Source organism: Pelodiscus sinensis, chromosome 1 (assembly GCF_052426305.1).
Source record: "Pelodiscus sinensis isolate ZL-2025 chromosome 1, ASM5242630v1, whole genome shotgun sequence".
Classification (NCBI taxonomy): domain Eukaryota; kingdom Metazoa; phylum Chordata; order Testudines; family Trionychidae; genus Pelodiscus; species Pelodiscus sinensis.
In genome coordinates this window covers 213021714-213038386 of record NC_143052.1, presented here as the reverse complement: position 1 = coordinate 213038386, position 16673 = coordinate 213021714, and the positions used below count along the sequence as shown (strand labels likewise).

General features: G+C 44.6%; 1 protein-coding gene across 2 annotated transcripts in view; it reads right to left on the bottom strand.

Moving 5' to 3' along the window:
• RPS6KA3 (ribosomal protein S6 kinase A3) overlaps window positions 1-16673 on the bottom strand; it is a 132704-nt gene that overhangs the window by 80882 nt on the left and 35149 nt on the right. For both annotated transcript variants that reach the window (XM_006116147.5, XM_006116148.5), the window contains exons 3-4: window positions 11290-11406; window positions 6773-6854 (exon numbers count right to left, since the gene is read on the bottom strand). In XM_006116147.5, coding sequence (XP_006116209.1) covers window positions 6773-6854; window positions 11290-11406 — 199 coding nt within the window. The remainder of the gene's footprint in view (window positions 1-6772; window positions 6855-11289; window positions 11407-16673) is intronic.

Genomic DNA, 16673 nt, shown 5'->3' with positions numbered 1-16673 from the left:
TAGGTGGATGCTAACCAAAATTTTAGAGGTCTCAGTCTGAGTCGTACAAAGCGTACTACATAGTATCATGCATGTATGTGCCTGAGAAGCTTGAGACAATTTCTGGTTGTGTTTGTAGGAAATTGCCATAGGCTATGGATGATCTTGGACGTGGTCTGAAAATGTTATAGCAGGAGATACACTTTTGCCCATGGGGAGTGTAGGGCTGCTCCTCTTAACTCTATCCTCTGAACTGGGGAAAAGTCTATTTGGACTTGTTCAGCAGGAGGCCTAGCTCACTGAATGCGAGACTGATGAGTGTCCAACGAGTTTGTACTAGTCTCTGGAGCAGTCTTTTACAAGCCAATACTCCCAATAGGGAAACACATGAATGTGATGCCTATGTAGGAAGGCTGTCACCACAGCTATGTACTTTGTGAAGAACTGAGTTGCTTGAGGCCAAATGGGAGAACTGTGAACTGATAATGACAACTGCCTACCATAAATCTTAGGTACTTCCTGAGAGTCTGGCAAATTACAGTGTGGAAGTACACATCCCTCAAGCTAAAGGTGGCATACTAATTGTTTGGATCAAGAGAGGGGATAATAGATTTCAGGAAAACCATACAAAACTTGCACTTCTTTATAAACCTGTTGAGCTCAAGCAGGTCCATTATGGGCCAAAGTCCACCACTAGCTTTTGGGTTTAGGAAGTAGCAGGAGTAAAACCCCTGTTCCTTTAGTTCCAGAGGAAACTTCTCTAGTGCTCTTAGAGACAAGAGCGTGTGCATCTCCTGAAGTAGAAGCTGCTTGTTAGAAGGGTCCCTGAATATGGATGGGGAGGGTAGGCAGAAAGGGAGGAGGAAGGAAAATTAATTATAATATCCCATTCTTATGGTATGCAGCATCCAAGGATCTGTGGCAATACAGGTCCACACATGGTAATAACAGGATAACTGTAATGAAAAATAAAATGGGGAGGGACCCATCATCGCAACTGGTATGGTGCTCCTGACCACACCTTCCAAACTGCTGCTTATTACTAAAGACAGGTTTCGGTTGGCTAGAAACCCTGACCCGGGCTAATGCCTATGGCCATTCCTGTGTCGCCTCCTAGACCCATCCTGTCTATTTTGGGGTGGATATGATCAATACTGAGGATGGGGTGTAAAATGCCTCCTCTAAGTGGAGGGCATATGCAACCTAAGTGTCATTTAGGAGTCCTTTAGGCTATGAAGCCTTTTGCCCATCTTTTCAGAAAACAGGGTATCGCCTTCAAGCGAATAGTCTGCTGTACTTCAAAGGGCAACCAAAATCTTAAGCCATGTCTTGACTATCCCTGGGGCCATTATCCTCATGGGTGGCATGTGAAACATCCAAAACTACTTGCAATGAAGCCCTGGACACTAGCCTATCCTCCCTCTACCAGAGCAGAGAACTCAACTCTGGAGTCTTGAAGGACCAACCCCATACATTTTGATAAAGAGCTACATGTATTAAACCCGTATCTGCTATAGGCCCCCAGTGGAATAGACCTTGTTCCCATATAAGTCCAGGTGTTTGGTGTCTATTTTGGGTGATGGACCTCGAAACCCCTTTCTCTCCTGGTAGTTCGCTGTGTCGACTATCAATCAGTGGGAATGCAGAAGGCTATATAAATATTCAAACCCTTGCAATGGCACAAAGTACTGCCTTCCATTTCTTTTGGCCATTGGTGGTACGGAGAATGCTGTTTGCCACAATGCCTTAGTTTTGTCTACTCTGATCAATGAGCATGCTATCTATCCCAGTGCTGAGGAAGATAAAATGTTCACAATTGGATCTGTATTCTCTACAGCTTCTTCTGCTGTACATCGAGACCCTGTGCCACTCTCCTTTGGAACTACTGAAGGGCCTTATTATCCTCCAGGAATGGAGCCAGTCAGTGTTTCATTGGGGGAAGAGGAGCAAGAGATGGAAACCAGCAGGACAGATTCTGTGAACAGCATTGGTGTCTTTGATGACAAAGCAGCTGGTGCCAGTGGACACAGTGCCTGAACTGGTGCAGAGAGTGTACACAGAGCAGATAACGGCATAGGTACCAATGCCCAATCAATGCTGGAGTGGGAGTCAGCACTGAAGTTGGAGGTAGGACCGGTGTCAGTGTTTGGCAACTGTGCTATTTCATGAGGCGCTAGGGTCAAAGCCAATGGCGGTGCCAAGGCTCAAATTGGCACGTGAGCAGAGGGTGCTGTTGGTGGCACAAAGGTAGCTGATGCCACTGATACTGTCCCCGAGTGTTACCCTTGTCTTCTGCTCTGTTTCTGATGAAAAGCCAAGGGGGTTCAAAAGGGCCATTGTGATGGTGCCTGCCACTGTGGCTGTTCCATATCTGATGGTGATACACAGCTCCTGCTTCGACTTGATCTTCCTGATTCCAACTCAGAGGTGTTTGTACAGGATGGCCATCTTTGAGTAGAACTTCTTGGCACAGACTCCAGATGGAAAGTCAGTCTGCAGCACCAGGGAGCACAGTGCTGGGGAAAGAGCGCCAGGACATCATAGCTGGCTTGCCCCTAGAAGGTGCCAGTGGTGGGGCAGGTGCCAGCTATGAGAAGCGAGCCGTAGAATGAAGGAGATCCTAGGCAGCCTGAAACACTTCAGGAGTATAGAGCAAACAAACAAACTAGCCGCTTGAACCAGAGAACAAGATAGAAGCAGTGTCGGGGACTTTTCAGCAGTGCTCAGAGGCAGAGCAGAAAGCTGGTGGCCCAATTTGGGTTACACCTTTGGCCTATCTTTTGCAAGGGACCTCCCTCTTTCTTACCTCTTCTTCTTTGGCTGTACTGCCAGCAATTGGGGCCAGTACCTGTGGTGAGAGCATCTCAAAAAGTCTATAAGGCAACCCACCTGGCATCCCTGCCCATGCACTGATGACACTGGTGTGCTTCAGACAGATGATGCGTCAGTCAGTGCCGAGTCTGTAGCACGTGGTGTAATTGAGGTCAAAGAGCAACCTCCATTAAAAGGACCTTTGAATGCGGATCCCGGTCTTTTAATGTAAGGGGCTTGAAGGTCTTACAGATGGGTGGTGATCATTCTAATTGGTTTGATACTAATAAGGAGAACCAGGAACTAACTGATATTAAATGCAGATGATGTAAAGTATAGCATAGCAACTTCTCATCACAGCAGAACAAACATGGAATTATACAAAGAGTCCTTATAAACAACTGGTGGAAAGACAAAGTAAAGAAAATACAGGCCTATGATGACTCCAACAACAGTCATGAGTTCTTCAATGCTATTGGAGTAATTTATGGACTGTCAAAACAGGGTTTCACTCCCCTATGATCAGCAAATGGGACATCACTTGATAAGACCAAACATGGCATCAATTGCCAGTGGCAGAAATAGTTCAGCTACCTGTTCAACCATTATGCAATTATCAACAGCATTTTCAACATGATCACCAGTCAACCTGCCCATGTCGAAATGGATTGTGAACTCTCCATCTGCAAGGTCCAGGCAGCCACAAAAAAGATGAAAGACAACAAGGCCACAACTAACACGGCTACATCTCTATTACTATTCAACAAGGCCATAGGAACTGACAGAATCCCCGCCAAGATATTCAAACAGGGAAGTCCATCCTTGCTGCAGTGCCTATACACCCTCATTCTGATGATCTGGAGAGAAGAAACCGTATCCAGCAAGCTCAGAAATGCCATCACAGTGACCACCTTTAAGAAGGGCGACAGGAAACTACTAAGGGATCTCCTTACTTTCAACTGCAGGTAAAATTCTAAAGTCCTTCTGAACATCTCCTTCCACCAGCTGAAGAAGTCTTTTCTCAGTTACAATGTGGCTTCTGACCAGGGTGAGGAATGACCAATATGATCTTTTCTGCCTGCCTACTACAGGAGAAGGGTCGGGAACACCATCAGCCTCTGTATATGGCATTCATCGATTTGACTAAAGCATTGGACTGTCAACCAAAAGGCCCTCTGGAAGACCCTGAGACACTTTGGCAGTACACCAAAATTCGTCATTATGTCTTAAATAATAACATGCAGACCGTGATACTCTATTAAGGATGTTAAATACCAATTAATTTACTACTCGATAGGCACTTGTACGTTTCAACGGAGGAATGCAGAACTCCATGTGAAGCCCGGGGACAGTGGAGATCCATGGCATGCCAGCTTTGAAATGTACAAGAGTCCCCAGTGGGGGCTCTTGTGCATTTCAAAGCAGAAGTGCCCACCTAGAGCCTGGGGTCAGCGGGAGACTTAGATTCCTCAGCTGACCCCAGGCTCCATGCAGCACTTGGATATGCCACGCAGAGCTGGGGCCAGCTCGGGACTCCCCAGCAGATCCAGGGCTCCGTGTGGCATTTCCGCGGCGTCCAGCTGACTCCAGGTTCTGTGGAAATGCCACATGGAGCCTGGGGACAGCTGCTGCTTTGAAGTACTCCCTCTTCACCCACCCCCTTTTCTACCTCTGTCTGATAGAGGCAGCAAAGGGGGGGAGGGGAAGTGACTAGTAGACTTGACTATCTGATAAGCAGCTGATAAGCATAAAGTCAACTAGTCTTTAACATCCTTATCATGTTATCTGTCCAGTAATGCTGACACTGACAATGAGTGTGACATCAAGACACAGACCAAAATCGACATCTATAATGCTGTTGTTATTCCAACATTGCTATATGGAGCTGGAGCCTGGACTCCTTATACATGTCATACTAAATATCTGGAGAAATTCCACCAAAGGTACCTGAGAATATTGGGCATCACGTGGCAGAACAGACAGGCCAACATTAGTGTCCTTGCAGAGGCTGATTCTTGCAGCATTCAGGAAAATGCCCACAGGCAGCTACGATTGTCTGGTCATGTGGTCAAGATACCTGACATGTTTGCCAAACGGATTTTCTATGCTAAGCTGAGGACTGGGACAAGGTCTCGTGGCAGGCAGGGGAAATAACATTGGTGCCGACACCTGAGAGAGGCAAATGGAGGATCAGGTAAACTGGAGGCCCACCATCAAGAATGGTGCCCGACACTTGGAGATCAAGCGTTGTCTCCATGAAGAAGATCAGAAAGCCTGCCACAGGTGTCTGTGCCGATGGAGAGAGAGACCTCATGTACAGCCACTGACAGAGTTTTCCTTGCCAGAACTGAACTAATTTAACATCTTCACACTCATCAGTTATAGGCATCCAAGGGGAAATCTTATTCAATTTGAGGGATCTGAGAGAGATCCTTCTGATGTTCTTCTTTTAAAACACTTTAAACAGGAAGTGTGAGGGTCACTTTTAGGTATATGCTTGCCACAAGATCCATAGGCTTGCATGCCCATGCATGCGCTGATGTCAAAGCACACAGGAGGGAGAAAACCTCCCACTTAACCAGGAGTGGGCAAAATCAGGCCCAGGGGTCAGATCTGGCCTGTCAACATCTCTCTCCAGCATATCCAGCCAATTAGCAGACTGTGTATACTTATAGCTGACAACATGTGCTTAGCTGCCCCTTCTCCACACCTTGCTCCATCCTACAATGAGCTGCTTCCAGGATTGACCTGCGAACTGTGTGGCGGGGAGGGGAGAATGGATTTCCTCTCTCTCACGCTCACTCTTCCTCCCATACCCCATCTCTGCAGACTGGGAGAGGGAGAAAACAGAGCAAGACAATTTTCCCAGTCTTAAACAGCGCATGACTTCTCTCAGAAACTTACCCAGCAACAGCCAGAATGCATTCTTGTCATTATCATACACACCCAGTCTGTGTACACTTACACAGAGTCAGTCACACACTGCCACACACACTCCCGGCCATCTTGTTTTTCTGCTCCAGCCACAAGACCGCTCCCCTGCGGAATCAAGTAAGTGGAGGGGTGGGGGAGGTGGAGCTAGGCGGGGGATCCGGGCCCGGTTGCTGAGTGTGTTGTAGGTTTGCCAGGTGTTTGGTATTTTCACCTCCCGGCAGGGGAAAAAAAAATAAAAAAATACCGGACATTTTAGGTGTCCGGTATTTTCTGAATTTTTTTTTTTACCGGACAGGAGGCAAAAATACCAGACTATCTGGGTCAATACCAGACACCTGCCAACCCTAGAAGCAGGTTATGCTGGACTGAAGATTTTGCCAGGCCAAGGAGGGTGCTGCGTAGTGTAGGCATGAGCGGGATTGAGTTAGAGAGATTACCTAGCGTCCTGCTCCAGGGGTCACGTGTGGCTCCATGCTCCCCACCACTCCCAGGCATGAGCCCCCACTGCTATGGAAGTGGTGGGGAAAAGCTGCAGGGGAAGCACATTGCTGCATTACGTTACCCTAATTAGGGAGAAGGGGCAGCACCAGCACACAGAGTCACTTACTCCTCTGTATCATGGGTGTTCCTGGATTAGGGACACTCGGACTACAGAGGTTCAAGCGTATTATTTATTTCAAATTTTATCAAACTACATTATAATTAAATTTGTACTAAAAGTTTTAGAAAATGTCCTGTCTAATGTACACAGATTCACGTCAACTTCTTTGTTGTCATCCTGTCAGTTTTCTTTCCATGACAGCTTTGTTTTCATAAAAATTCTACGAACATGATGCTTTCATTCATTCATTAGTCCTTTTGTGTTTACAATACAAGGACAGTACTTTGTCATATTTCATGGTTTAGAATTAAGTTAAATGTGTACTTAAAAGCTCTGTGTCGAACTAAATTTTTAACAGTATATTTACATTTGTTTGCAAAAGATGAAGGTTTGGTACACACATACACATCAATTTCTGTACATTAAATTACTTCAATGATCACTTACCTTTGAGCGTAGCTTTTTTTAATACCTTCATTGCATAAAGCTGTCTAGCATCTGATCCTGAGATTTTTTTGACAAGAAATACCTGTATTCAATATATTTTAAAAAGTTCTTAAATTAGATAAATATTAATCAGATAAGTAAGCTGACCCCCTCCCCCCCCCAGCAGACCAGGCTTTTGTTTTGGACCCTGGAGCAGAGCAGCTGGGGCGCTGCCGATTGGTCCTGCAGCGCCGCTCTGGGCACTACTGGACCAACCCAGCAGCACCCCAGCTGCTCTGCCCCAGGTCCTGATTCAGCCGCTGCTGGTCAGTTTCAGCAGTGGCTGAATCAGGACGCCTGGGGCAGAGCAGCTGGGATGCTGCTGGGTTGGTCCAGTAGCGCCGAGGAGCAGGAGCAACCCAGCAGCATCCCAGCTGCTCTGCCCCAGGCGTCCCCAAGTCAGCCGCTGCTGAAACTGACCAGCGCTGACTACAGGAAGCCCGAGGCAGAGTTGCTCTGCCCCAGGCTTCCTGGAATCAGCGCTGATCAGTTTCAGCAGCAGCTGATTTGGGGAAGCTTGGGGTTCTTAAGTTGAATCTGTATGTAAGTCAGAACTGGCGGTCAGTTTCAGCAGCGGCTGAATCTGGACGCCAGTTCCGACTTACATACAGATTCAACTTAAGAACAAACCTACAGTCCCTATCTTGTACGTAACCCGGGGACTGCCTGTACTTGAGGACAATTTTACATTTGTACTTTTATTCAAGTAGTTTTCCAGAAATTGCAGTACTTTTACTCAAGTAATTTTTTGGGTACTTTTTCCCACCACTAGTGTTAAGTAGGGATGTAAGCGACTAGTTGAGTCACTACTCAACTACTTACTTCCCCCTTCTCTTGGGGGCAGGGGGAAAAGAGCAGGAATTGGTTGGTGCTGGAGGGAAATGGCTTAAAAGCCCCAGCACCATCTCCACAGGGCTGGAGGGGGAGAGAAGGGCAGGGGAGGCAGAAGTGCAGTGGTCTGGGATCCAGTGAGAGCCGGAACTGCTCAGTCCCGGCTTGTGCTGGGTCCCGGACCTACCCAGACTGTGCCTCTACCTTTTGAATGTAGTAAGAGCCAGGGGGTTCTTACTACATTTAAATGGCAGAGCCATGGTGATCTGTGACTTGGCGCAAGCTGGGACTGCTTAGTCCTGGCTCATGTCACGTCTCGGACCTACCCCCGCTGCGGCTCTGCAGTTTAAATATAGTAGGAGCTGGATGCCTGTGCGCCTGGCTCCTATTACATTTAAGTTGCAGAGGGGGTAGCTCCTGGACTCTGACTCCCCTTAACTACACAATTAGTCAATTACCTGCTTCTTAGCATCCTTAGTCTGAAGTTGCTCTAATAAGCATTTAAAAAGCAATTAAATGAAACAGCAAATTAAACATTCTGCCCATTCTCTTCAGTTACAGAAAAGTTTTTGAAGTATTTCTCTTCAAGCAGTTTCACATTTTATAGGAATTAATAGGAAGGTGACAAAAAACCCAGGGTATGTCTACACTTGCGCCCTACTTTGAAGTAAGGAGGCAAATGAAGCATACTGAAGTTGCAAATCAAGCACGAGATTTAAATATCCCGCGCTTGATTAGCATTTTCACGGACGGTCGCTATTTTAAAATGCCGGTTGCTCGATGTAACTTGTGGCGTGTAGATGCGGTAGTCCGATTTAAATCCTTTCCCTCAAATTAAGTGGTACTCCTCATGCAATGAGGATATTTAAATCCCGCGCTTGATTTGCAACTTCGGTATGCTTCATTTGCCTCCCTACTTCAAAGTAGGGAGCAAGTGTAGACGTACCCCCAGTTATAAGCAAGCTGCAGATATTACATATAGTTGGGATGAGTAGAAGAGTTAATTTAGAAAGGAAACAAATATAACGACTGCAAGTCTAACAACTGTTCATAAGTAATTAAAGGAAATATATTAATTATTCTAAAAGTTTTTTTTTAAAATATTCCAGAAAATTACAAAGCTGTTTGTGCCCATCTACCTTGCTATAGTATACTATGATCAAACATCACATGTATTAGTAAAGTAATACCAGACTCAATCAAAGCATGTTTCATTTTCTTTTGCAATATAACTGGATTTCTTTAGAGGGATTATGTTTTTAATATCTCTAAACAAGGCAGATATGGAAGGGTGATGTATTGATTTCCAATGAAGACAAATTCTATGTTTAGTAAGAGCCAAATACAAACCATTTTATATTGGTGTTTTGGTTCACTAGTGAAGGGGATTTTGAGCCATAATTTAGTATTTGCTATTAACCACTCAGGGTAAATCTGACAACAGAGGATGATCACACATGTTTGTGCTAGTGACTGGATAGAGTTATGACACATTGGGCAGTTAGATGTAATGCAACTGTTATGTGAATCAAGTTTTACTGTTTGGTACAGTAAACTATATTTAATATTTTTGGGCCCAGATCTCATGTACACTAAAATGCCAGTGGATACCAGAGAAATACAAACATATTCTGGTGTTAATGAGAATCAGGCCCTTGGAGTTACTGTGGCTTCAAAATTATGAGTTATTAATATTTAAGAACTGCCCAGGCATCAAGGCCTTTTAGAAGTGATGAATACAGGTTGAACCTCTGTAAACTGGGACTCTTTCTGTTCCAGGACCAGAGAGTTCCAGTGGAGGGCAGGCGGGTAGGCCCCTGCAGCTGGGCTGCCTGGCACACGGTAGTGGAACAAGAGCCCGGCGCACTGGGAGCCTGGCTTAGCAGGGAGATGTGGGGGACAGGTAGGGCAGCCACTCCAGGGACAGGTGGTGGAGGTAAGGAGACAGCTGGGAGGCTTGGTAGCAGGAGCCAGACATAATCTCCCCTGGACCAGCAAAATTCCTCATCCAGGACCAGTTAGGTCCTGAGTGTGTTGGACCAGGAAGGTCCCTACCTGTAAAACTATGTCATCTATGAGATCTCAAATATAATTGCTAATGGTTCGAAGATTGCTTTCTTTATCCTGGATTACTCATCTTTACCTAAATTCAGAGGTTTTCATATAATGACTTGGCTAGTATTTCTTGATAAAAAAAACAGGGTACAGACAGGTAATAACTTTAGGATTTGTACCTTATTAAACATTTAGATGAATGTCAATGCTATTGTCAAAAACATTTCTATTTATCCAAATAATTGTTTTTCTGTGCTATTTCTTAAATAAATACAAGGCAGATTAAAAACACACTCAACCAAAAATAAACTTAGCAGATACTGTGCCTTACTTGACTAAATTAGGCATAGACAGGTTGTCCTCATCTCTCTTCAATTATGATTTTTAGCTAAGACTGGTTCAGAATTCAAGTATAACAGGAGGTTAAAACATCTTTAGGTTTATGATCAGTACTTAATCTGGATTCTAATATTAAGAGGAAACCAGAAAGTACTGTTGGCTCATAGGATATATTTCAAGCTTCCTCACTTGATTGTGAGCCTTGCACATATCCAGAACCCAGTTAAAGTTTTAAATATTCCTGTGAGTGCAAAAGTGACTAATTATCTGCAAGCAAAGAGATCTTTCTTGTGATAGTACCTGTTTTAATACTCAAAGTATTAAGGTTATCATTTAAGATGAGTGCAAATGAGTCTATCAAAATCTCCAAATATACTGAAGATGAGGAACAGCCCTGCCTTGTCCAATTTTGATAGATATTGTATGATAGAAACAACCCTGTGAGGTTACCAAATATCACTTATTTATTCAGTGACTACAGAACCAAAACTCATTTTCTGTAGCCCATGAACAAAACTAGAGCCATCCTACATTGTGAAATACTTTTTCCTTACTGATGGCCATTCTGCCTACCACATTCTTTTCCCCCCCAGATATGACAGTGGGTTAAAGATATGAGGGGTCAATCAATCCAGGAAGCATACACTTGTCCATATTAATACTAAATATCTTTAGAAAACTTTCATACCAGAGTCGCATGAAGAGAGAATTGGAATCTTTCTATGGTTTACAGAACAGCTAAATTTGGAACAGATTTACTGGTTTCAAAAGAACATAAAAACATAAGAATGGCCATACTGGGTCAGACCAAAGGTCCATCTAGCCCAGCAGCCTGTCTGCCGACAGTGGCCAGCGCCAAGTGCCCCGGAGGGGGTGGACCAAAGACAATGATCAAGCGATTTGTCTCGTGCCATCCATCTCCAGCATCTGACAAACAGAGGGCAGGGACACCATTCCTACCCCCTGGCTAATAGCCTTTTATGGACCTAACCTCCATGAATTTATCTAGCTTCTCTTTAAACTCTGTTACAGTTCTACCCTTCACAGACTCCTCTGGCAAGGAGTCCCACAGGTTGACTATGCCCTGTGTGAAGAACTGCCAGAACTTGAGTGCTTCGTTAATAAAGCTCAATTTAGGAAATAATCTAAGACTACAGCTTGAATGTAAGATATTTTTAATATGTCATCCTTATGACTTTCCAATATCAGGGCTATTGATAACCCTTCTACAAAAATATATACAACTAACTTACCTTTCCAAAAGAACCTTGCCCTAGAACTTTAAGAAGTTCAAACTGTGATGAGTCTGCTTTCTCATGTCCTTCCTTTACATGATGTGTTATTGCAATCTCTTTGATATTGCCTTCTTCCTGGCAAGGAAAATATAAAAAATAACTACAGGTTAATGTCATGCCTTCCAAAATATTTTGTAAACATCACAAATCTATTCACAAATATCAGCAATAGTGAAACTGATGAAGACACACAATTATCAGTCTAGAATTGAATCCTAATTATATAATAGGCAATTCTAAGTTTCTACATATGGAGAGTGCAGAAATAACACAAATCAGTTGAATGAATAGAATGTGTCACCTGTAAAATCAAAGGATGTGCAAATTTTCTCCCAAAGTAAAAGCTCATTCCAGAGCTCCCACCCATACTTCAAACCCCTCGACCCAAGCCCAGAACTCGCACCTCCTCCCCAACCACCTGCCCCATCCTGGTGAAAGTGAGAAGGGGAGAGAGTGAGAGATGGAAGGAGGAAATGGAGTGAATAGTGATGTGGCATCAGAGAAAGGGCAGAACAGTGGACAGGGCAAGGATGTTTTGGTTGTGTGAGATTAGACATTAATATAGGTCATTACTGGAGGTCACTTTTCAATGCACTGATCTCTCACTATATATAAAAAAAAACCTCTTCCTGTGGGATAACAGAGTGACATCATCTCATCACTCTGAGTCCCACCTGACTCCTCCCTCCTTCTCCCCACCTCTTTTCCCAGTGCTCTGCTCCAGTGCCAAGGCCTCCCTCCTCCCACTTTCCCAGTGACTGGGGGAGAACACGGAAACTGGCAAAGCCACAGAGTAGACCCCACCTCCCTGGCAACCGGGGCGGGGGAGGGAGAGCACAGGCCCAGTGAAATCCCCTCTCCAGCAGCTGGGGAGAGCTGGGCATGACCTCACCCCAGCCCTGGTTTCCAAGCTCTGAGGAAGAGGAGGGAGAGAGAAGGGATGGGGGGAGATAAGGCATAAGGGGGCAAGAGTTGGGGGGAAGGGGTCTTGGGGAAGAGCAGTGGAAGCCTTAGACCATCCCTGGTGGCAGTGGGGAGCCTCGGCCCTGGCAGCTGGAGGGAGAGAGCTGGGCCTGCTGTGGCCCAGCCTGGCCCAATGCCCCAGTGGCCAGTGGAAGAGGTAGAAAGCCAGGACTGGTCTGGCCTCAGAGGGAACTGGCAGCTGGGGCAGGCCAGGGATGTCACGTCTCAGCCTGGCTCTCCCTGGCCACTGGGGGGGAGAGCTGGGGCTGCCTACCTCCAAATGAGGTGGGTTGGCAAGTGCAACAAGCAGAAGGCACAGCCCCCTAGTAATCTTCATATCTGAGAACGTTTCAGTTAGTCAGTCTGCCCATCTGTCCAAGAACTCCTCCCAAATGGTAAGAGTTAGGACCACCAAATTTGATATATAGCTTCCGCTTATAATTTAAAACTAAAGCAAGGTAAGGGTTTGGTTGTGCCAGGAAAATGTGATATGTCTGGAATGGGACTACTTTTCATAAAATCATACAGAAAAAAGACAATCACTATGCAGGTGAAAGGGACTGACAGGGGGTCACACTCCTTCCCCTCATCTGGGACTGCCCCAGCACCAAGCCTCCCACCATCCTGGGGCCCTTTAGGGCAGGCAGAGAGGGATGAAGCTCCCCATCCACAGTGGCCATGAAGTGGTGCTTCTCACTGTGCCCCAAGCTGCTGCAGAGAGAGAGAGAGAGAGAGAGAGAGAGAGACCTGGGGTAGTCCTCTCTCCCCCTAGGCCAGCCTGTATACTGAACTGCTCATTCCCAACCCCAAACCATGTACATTTTCTGTTTTTCCCCCCAAAACAAAAACTGGATTTAAGAACCCAAGCAATGCTGAATAAATCTTCTAGTAGTACTTTATGAATGCATTTTTTTTTTCAAAATATGCAGCTTTGGTTACGATTTGATGGCACAGCTCTATTTTAGCTATAGTTTTGTAGCCTCCTCTTTCAATCACCACTACAGTAGAAACTTCAGGAAAAAACTTCCATTAAGATTTTAATCACCACAATGTTGATGTAACTGTTTATATCCCCCATATGGGATAGTGGTTAAATCCCCAACACATTCATGCAAGGTAAGGAAATGTGGACTATCTCATCATTTTTGCCCAGCCCAAGTTTTTCCAATGGGGCCCAATCTTATAGTCTGTTTTCAGACAAAATAGCTGACACTGCAGGATTGGGGTCAACATGATTAAAAATGTTAATGCCAAAAATAGGTTTGGTGCTAGTACAGAGGAGAAAAGCATCTTCCTGTCAAGGTAATTACCCTTAATATTTTAAGGCACCTGGTAGAGGTTTTGCTAGTTCTTGTCGCTCTCCTCTGAGTAAAAGTTACCTATTTATTGTTCCCTTCTTGTCTCTATGGCTGTGTCTACATGGGCACCCCTTTCCGGAAAAGGGATGCTAATGAGACCAGTCGGAATCTTGCAGAAAATAAGCCCTACTTTCAAGTAGGAATAAGGGATCTTCCGGAAAAGGGCTTATTTTCCGCAAGATCCTGTCTAGACTGGCGCTTTTCTCTGGCAAAACCCCGAGCCGGAAAAAAGCGGTAGCCATGTTCATGCAAATGCCACGGGGGATATTTAAATCCCCCGTGGCATTTGCAATTCCGAAGTGTCTCATTAGCATCCCTTTTACGGAAAAGGGTGCCAATGTAGACACAGCCTATATGTATATTGTCCTCCTCCTTTTGGATTTTTGTGCCTTTAAGTTCTCTCTCATTTTATCATCTTCTCATTTTTTTTTTTTTATAGCTCCCAGTGCCTATTTTGTTCCCTAACCCCGCCGCCTCTATCAGCAAGAGGCAGTAAGGAAAGGGGAGAGGAGAGGGTACTACAAAGCGGTAATGCCGCATAGATCGTGGGGCTAGACCCTGGGCTCCACGTGACGCTGCTTTGAAATGCGCATGCAGCCTAGGGCCAGCTGGGGAGTCCTCAGGCTGCACAAGGCATTTCAAAGTGGCAGTGCTGCATGGGGGGGGGGGGTCGTCTATGTGATCAGATGTTACAATAAATTCATGCTGTCAATATGCAAATGTCACCAAACGTGAGAAACAGTCAAACTGGTTTTTCTGCCTCCCATTGTCAATATTTCATGGCCACATTGCTAGCACCCTATGGACAAATAGAGCAAAGTAATTTGTGTAAGCATCCTGCAGTGCAGTGTTGTGGGAAGGCAGAGATGATCCCTGTGCTTCTTGGGATTCTCTCATAGCTCTGTGTGCTCTTAGTGCTAAAGAATATCAAAAGCAGCACAGCAGTCTCTCCAGCCCTCTCCTTGCAGCAGCAGTCTGCCTGTCACTATGTTCCTCAGAGGGCAGAACAGGAGCATTCCAATTATTTGTTCCCCAAACAGAGCAGCTCACTCCGCTGTAAAAGATTTCCCAGAGCTTTGAACTATAGCTGTGTTGCACAGTTTAAAATACATCATTGGTGCTTAAACAAGAATAATGGTATAGAAACAAAAAGCTAACAAAGAATGAAACACCTAGTATACTGGACTTTAATTTACTCAAGAGGAGGAATACTTTAATTTTATTATTTATTGACGCACAAGGATGAAGTGATTGGCTTTTAAAAACATGATTAACCATACAAAATTCACCAAAAGATGACATTCATTTTATTTTTTGAGGAACTGGTCACAAACTGGGCCAAAAACACACTTGAATGAGGTAGGGCAGTGGTGAGCAACCTGAATGCAGCTGATTGGGGTTGTGTGTGTGGTCCACAAGACATTTTGTTTACCATTGCCTATGCACAGGGTTGCTGCTGATTTTCATCCATGCAGTTTTTCCCTACTGGTATTTCAAAACTGACATGCATGTAAAGCACATGAAATAAAATGTGATTGATTGCACACAGCACTGTGAAAGCCATATGCTCTCTCTGCATCTAATTCAAGTGCTGCTACAGTTCAACTGGCAAACACTGCAAATTCAAGGTACACACGTAGATCTACAAGGTGGTCTTGGGGTTGAGACAATTTTTTGGCTCACTCAGGTGAAGGAGGGCCATGCATGCAGCCACTCACTAGCCTAGGTTACTCCACAGTGTGGTGGGGGAATGCTAGCTGAAAGCTTTTAGGCTGTTGAATAAGATATTTCTCTAACTATACTGCTGTAAATATTCCAAACTTTGTGTACATCTAGCAGTGTTTCTATTCTAATATTAAACTACATGCATTCTGAAATATTTTGTGATTATTCTAGGCCAAATAGATGTGATTTAATATAAGATATCTGTATTTACATGTGTATACTCTTACTTCGGGGACACCCCTTTGGTAACTAATAAAGAAGGGAACTACCTTCAGACCTTTAGGAGATGTGAACACTTTCTATACAAATCTCAAAGAAACAGGAACCATAAGGTTTGGTATTACTTATACATTATTCATATACGTTATTTGAATTTACAATAAAACGTCAGAAGGCATTTTTTCCTGAGTATCTTGGACAGACTCACAGCTTCTTTCTAATCTTCATTTTTAATTCTAAGATTTCTTCAAACTAGCAGTTTTCATGTACTATTCAAAGTTGTTCATAAGTACACTATGTTCCAAATAATTTACAAAACTCATATTCACTAAAAAACATTGTGTTATTTCAACCTATCTAACTAAAATATCCTATAACCAGTTATAATTATAGTAGTTATGCAGTTACATCATTGAAAGGTTGTGAATTTACAAACCTTCGCATATGAACTCTCCTTAGAACATTTTAAAGTCACGGTGCCTAGAATATAGTCAGCAGGACCAACAGCTACCATTGACACTGGGGCAAGGTGTCTGTGTGTGTGTGTGAGTGTGAGTGTGTGTGAGAGAGACACACACACACACACACACACACACACACACACACACACACACACACCAGCCCCATGCCCTCAGAAGGGATGGGCTCTTGGGTGGAAGAGGCAATGCCAGGAGCACTACCTGGGCTGCGGCGCTGGTCTCAGCCCACACACAGAGCTGAGTGAAGTGGTGCTCTAGCAGTGATTCAAAGGGACCCAAGGTGCTGGCCACCATCGCTGCCATGGTAGCCGCAGTAGTGTTGGCCAGGAGTCCCAGGCCCCTTCGAATCGCCAGGCCCCAGGACAACTGACGACGTGTCCCCTCTCTCACCATCTTCTGTCAAAAGGCCTGAATGTAGTTTACAGTAAAGAATTTGTAAGAATGTAAAAATTTTATTTCAATGCATTAACGATCTCCTTACAGTTAATATACAGTAGTTATGTAGCTATCTTCTTAATTTGCACAAATAAAATCAATTAGAAAATTCATTTTCCCATCATCGGAAGGACAGCTCCAACTTGATTTTAAGATAAACAAG